Source organism: Hoplias malabaricus, chromosome X2 (genome assembly GCF_029633855.1).
Source record: "Hoplias malabaricus isolate fHopMal1 chromosome X2, fHopMal1.hap1, whole genome shotgun sequence".
In the NCBI taxonomy this organism is placed as follows: Eukaryota; Metazoa; Chordata; class Actinopteri; order Characiformes; family Erythrinidae; genus Hoplias; species Hoplias malabaricus.
The window spans coordinates 39,587,099-39,593,098 of NC_089819.1; the positions used below are offsets into that span (position 1 = coordinate 39,587,099).

The 6,000-nt window shown below is 36.7% G+C and overlaps 1 protein-coding gene across 1 annotated transcript in view; it reads right to left on the bottom strand.

The window, feature by feature from the left end:
* Window positions 1–5,727, bottom strand: part of LOC136677547 (tetraspanin-7-like) — a 59,810-nt gene extending 54,083 nt beyond the window's left edge. The window contains exon 1 of the mRNA XM_066655129.1: window positions 5,618–5,727. Within this exon, the coding sequence (XP_066511226.1) occupies window positions 5,618–5,698 (81 nt within the window). The 5' untranslated portion in view covers window positions 5,699–5,727. The remainder of the gene's footprint in view (window positions 1–5,617) is intronic.
* Between the last annotated feature and the right edge of the window lie 273 nt (window positions 5,728–6,000).

Genomic DNA, 6,000 nt, shown 5'->3' on the forward strand with positions numbered 1-6,000 from the left:
ACCCCAAGTCCATCTCTCCAGTGTCTGCTGACCCACTTTCTGTTCTCTGCAGCTCCTCATTTGCTGCCAGTCCACTATCATTTCTCTCTCTCTACCTCTCTCTCTATAACAATGTTTTCCAGAGCCTTGAGTGGTCTTAATAACGTCCAAGTCATTATGGCCTCCGCTCAGGAGCACTCAGCCACTCAGCTTCTTTAGCTGTCTGAGTGGACGAGAAAATGGACGGATGGATGGGTAGATGAATTGATGGATGGATGGATAAATGAATAAATATGTGGCAGAGTGGACAGATGCCCAAAGAATCACTTTCTTATGTCTGGATGTATATCTGAGAAACTGAAAGAACAGCAGAATTAGTGAACAATCTGATCAACACATTTTCCCTTTATTGCTTTTTAGATCTATTTTAGATATGTCATCAAATGATGTCCACTACTTTAATGTGCACCTATAGAAAAGCACTGCTAGTAGAATGAGTTAACGTCTCTAAGTATTGAGCTTCCTGAGCAGTGGAACTGTTTTCTGGAGTGATGTTGCTCCATGCAAGACCTTCAGAACAAGTTGTGATCCTGAATCTACTGGCCATCATCAGTCCCAGACCTGAATAATGTTTATGTGATAGAACGCCATCAAATCCTGACAGAAATGATAGTGTAACACCTTCCCAGAACAACACAGATGGGCAACTCCCGGAAATCTTAATAAAATTGGAATGAAGAAAAGTGATGAAGATTGGTGCTGATCATCTGCAAACATAGGTGCTCATAAAATACAAGCATATTACACATTGTTGCAATTGAAAATTGCAATGAAACATTGTCACAATGTACTGTTATAATATGGTGGCTGGGAAAACCCAAACAAACTGCAAATTAGAATGAGCTGCAAAAGCACAAAACACAAAATCAAAACAACGACATTGGGGCTTCATTAAAAAATGAGATACAAGTTCAGAAACGCGATGCAACATCAGAAAATAAATGCAAGTTCAGAAAACAACTGCAAGTTCAAAAACGCTGCAAATCCAGTCACAACACAAGAAAGTTTTCTGAAAGATCCTGAAAGCTGCTGCACTCCTAAAAACACAGAACAAAAGCCCCGTCAGAATCCGACTCCATTCGCTTGAACATGCATCACCAAGCAGCACTGGCACAACAGATTTCACACATGATTCCTGTTGTTTCTGTTTAAAACAAGTGTTTGATTTCCTTCACATCAAACACCAGAACAGTGCCTAAGCATTAGCTGTATTGCATTTAATAAACTGAATACCATTATATGGTTGGTGCAGAACACAGGATTTTTTTAAATCAAAAATATCTCAACAATAAAAAGAAACTTAATGTGTATCAAATGTTGATGAGTTGTGACTGGATTTGCAGCGTTTCTGAACTTGCATCGTGTTTCTAAACATGCAGTTGGTTTCTTAACTTGCATTTGTTTTCTGAACTTGCATCGCATTTCTAAACTTGGAGTTGGTTTCTGAACTTGCATTGCATTTCTAAATTGGCCACTGTTATCTTAACTTGCATCGTGTTTTTTAAATGAAGCCTAGGTGTCTTCATTTCGATGGATGTGTTTTGTGCTTTTGCAGCTCGTTTTAATTTGCAGTTCATTTGGGTCTCCCGGCCACCGTATTATAGTCCTAAAATCACCAATTATTAGTGCAATATTTTCACCAATATTGATATTAAACTAAAGTTTATTGCCAGAGTTTGTCAATAAACGGATTCATTGGCAAAGTCAAAGTTGCCAAAAAACTTTCAAGATGACTACTACTGCACAGTACAGTAAAAAAAAAACTGTAATATGAAACGCTGTCTAGTGTACAGTCTGTCAAACAGGCTCTGTACAAAAAACACATCTGAAGACTGGATAACAATGTCTTGTCGCTTTAGCATAAACTCTCCCTTGTATCTCCACCTTGCTAAAGTACAGCTAAGCCCTATTTGATTGGATTAGCTTTTTACGAGTACGTCTGTAATAAAAACTTTACATGCTTCCTCTGTTTAATAAACTCTCGCATCCAGATGGGCAAAGAATCTAGAGGACAACCGAGTTTCTAGTTCCTGAATTATATTGCATTGTCACAACATCGTAATCAAAGAGAAAAAGTTGATGAAAACGTGCATATTTGAATATAAAAGTAATGCCTTATACCCTCTACTATCATTATAATCTCTCCTTTCATCAGCCTGTGTGATCTCCCTTTTCTCAATTTTTTTTTTTTTCCTTCTTCTGACAACATTCTCCCAGGTGAAGTCCAGAGAACTTTTAACACGTATACCAAGTAACTGGTTCAGTAACTCTTGCATTCTCTTATTGTTTCAAAGTTCAGAAAATATTTTCAGGGATTATCTCTGAAAATGCACACTCAGAGGCTAAATATGGTGTGCAGCAGTACCCAAACTCCTATTTTATCCAACATGAAATGAGATCAGCCAGCTAAAATGCATCTGGACTGGATTAATTTGTAAATTTCACCAAGGACAGGAAAAAATACAGACAAACCTTACTGTGGACCACTGTTGACTTAAAAGGGATGCTGATGTATGTAAAAAACCCAGTATACACTTGTACCAGAACCACACAGCACCGGCTAGTGTTTGGACAGGGGGTCTTTCTAATCACATAAGTGAAAATGATCCACAGCTGAAATAATACCTGAACAATAGAAGTCATACACTCAGAAAATGACCACTGACGACTGAGGTAGATGGGTAAAGAGGCCAGTGAGTATAATAAGAAGGTAGTATGTCTAAGATTCTAAGGTAGTATTTCTAAAAGAAAGAAAGGAAGGAAGGAAGGAAGGAAGGAAGGAAGGAAGGAAGGAAGAAAGGAAGGAAGGAAGGTAGGTAGGTAGGTAGGTAGGTGCTTATTTTCTTAACCACTGCAGTAAACACTGATCTCAAGAAGTCAACATCCACATCACCCACATCTCTGCCTATAGTTAACATCTAATAGAAATGAACTAGTTTAGCACAACAACATGCAAAGTTCAACCAGCATTTTTCATCTCTAATCTTTGCTGCCCACACTGCTGCTTCGTAAATATGAATCAGAGAGGAAAGGGGTGTCAAAAAGCCTAGAGAACTGGACATCAGGAGTGTGGAGGAAGGAGCCAGTGCCCACGTTAGAGCTGCATCATATGTATAATATATTTATATATGTTGTAATATAGATATATCTTCCAATACAAATAAAAGACACTGCTGAATTAATAAACTAATCTAAAATTTTCCAACCAGAATAAATGACTTTAGTACTGATTAATCAGTTTACATCAAAAAAACTCACAACTGAAACTTCTAGCCATTCAGCAAGACAATGTTTCTTAGGTTTCTATAATGGCTTTAAAGGAGTAGTAATTATTTTCCATTATGAAAAAGTAGTAAACATTAATTAAAGCAGTGGTACCCAAAGTGGGAGGCACGGAACAATTGCGGGGTGGGCAAATGTGGTACGCACGTTTGAGCACTGCTAGAAAAAGATGGACAAGTTTGTGCGAGCTAAACATGCAGAAGATGTATTTTCTCAAGCCACAACTTCCAAAGGGAAAACAAGAAAATATGATGAGGCATATCTCAAAGCAAGCTCATACCAGTCACTGAGGAGATGAGGGGATTTAATGTGTCATTTTTGAAGAACAAATGTACAGATTTTATTGAGATTTATAATTAATTTTTTGTGCAGAGAAGCAATTAGGAGCAAATATGTTTAACAATGACTGTTAAAACCAATCACTTTATTTATTTATTTTTTCTATAAGTATTTGCAGGTTTTTTATGAATGTATAAAAATAAATATCCAGTGAAGCTTGGAATTAAAAGATGTGTACATGTGTACAAAACAGGGGCATGGCAGAAAAAGTTTGGGAACCACTTTGGGGACTATTTATTTTAGTGATTCTATAAATTGTAAGTCCTGTGAGATGAAGACACATATTTGCTTTCTAGGAAGGAGTCCCCCACATGGTGGTAGCCATACTTTCAATAGGTCTAAAAATGGCTCCTGACACCTCCAGAAAGTACTGTTTTATAAAATAAAGTATTTCATTTTAAAAAGTCATTGGAAATTTTAAAAATGCTCATTTAAGTGAAAAATAAATAGTTACAGTGTCTTCTATTTGGTTAGGTACTTCAGCACACTGAATAGACAAATGCCTATAAATCACAATAAATTTTTTTCTTTCATTCATTGTTTGTAACTGCTTATCCAGATCAGGGTCGTGGTACAATCCAGTTTTTATTTACTGAAAATAGAAGAAACATGGGGAAAGCTGGTTATCATTTTATTAATTGTTACATTTGCCTATAAATATTATACCGCTAATATTATACTATAATATTTTACTACAATTGTGCCCTTTTAAAAAAGCTTTATAGAATTTGTAATGAACTGAAAGGTTTGTTGTCATTGCATGAAATGATTTTTCTCTGTAAATCTCCATTTATGAACTTACCTATCTTCAAAACCAAAGTACACAGCAATAAGCATGTTTGCTTTTTTCTTAAAGAATATATCCTTAATTTTGTCATTTACCATGATACATTTAAACATTCAAACTTGCTTTTTATTCATCTTTTTTGCTCTAATCTTATACGTTGTAAGAGAGAATTCGCTACAGAAAAAATTAATTCAGTGTTCTGAGAATGCTAGGAGATATTTTGTCATTTGCGTCTGAATCCTTTATATGTTCATCTTTATTGATGTATGTTTTTCCATTTTTTCACATTTTGAATGGTGCTTTTTGCTATTCCTGTACTATTGGAAAAAGTCAAAAATTTAAATCCAGGAATTGTAGAAGACACATTCAACAATCCTATAGTGTAAGTTTAATTTCACCACAGGATTCTGGATGGTTTTTGATAACATTGCTGGCTCCCATACAGCAGAGTAGGGTTCAGTTCCTAGCTTGGGCAGGAACATCACACTAAAGTAATAACAGTCCTTTGGCAGGACTCCTAACACAACTTCAGTCAACTGTTGCATGTTGCAGCCAAATGTCTTAAAGGTAATAATTAATACAATGAACAGTAGTTAATTAATAGTAGACGTGTAATGATGTACACATACTTTATATTTGTAGAGAAAATAATTGCAAGGTTTTACTGAATTTACATGTTGTATTTACTCATTATATATTTTTGGTATATATATATATATATATATATATATATATATATATATATATATATATATATATATATATATACCATTATTTATGAACTACAGATATTTCTTAGACACTGTTCAGTCAGTGCTAATTTTTGCTGTTTTGCTACACCTGTCAAGCCTAGAGCTGCTGTGCACTGCCTCCACTGGTCAAAAACACGAAGGTCATTGCAGTAACGGCGCACATCTGCTCTCTGCATTAATTTAATTAACACACCACAGAAATAACAACATAATACGTTTATTTTTAACGATTGGTCTGCAACGCAAGCAGCGGTTCAGACTGGTGTTGTTATTATTAAGCGATGGACAGAATCAATCTCTGAGCACTTCATTTCTTAAAACGGACATTTATCTCATAAACACAGCAATATTAAATAATCATACTGCAAAACAGAGCATCACAACAGCACAAATCAAGCCAGAAAGCCGCTTTTCTTACCCAAAAGATGAAGGAGTAGGCGATAAGAAGCGTTTTGAGGCACGTTATAACGGGTTTGGTCTCCATCCTGCTCGATGCCATGCTACAGAGCAGCTGCTGCGCGCGAGCTTGCCCCAGCCTCTGCGCTCAAGCGCCCGCTCCGCCTCGACCAATCAGGAGGCAGCACTGCGACAACAAGCCCCGCCCATCCCTATCTCGGTATAACGCGCCGCCCTTCTCCCCCTCACCACCCCCTCGCTGTAAAGCTGGTCATGGTCACGTGATGGTGACGACGCGCGCTGCGCAAAATGGTGTTAGCATTGGTGCTAATATCAGTTATTAGTACCAGCTGGCTGTGTGTTCCAAAAAAAAAATTATTCAGTCATAAGATCTACAAAATGAAG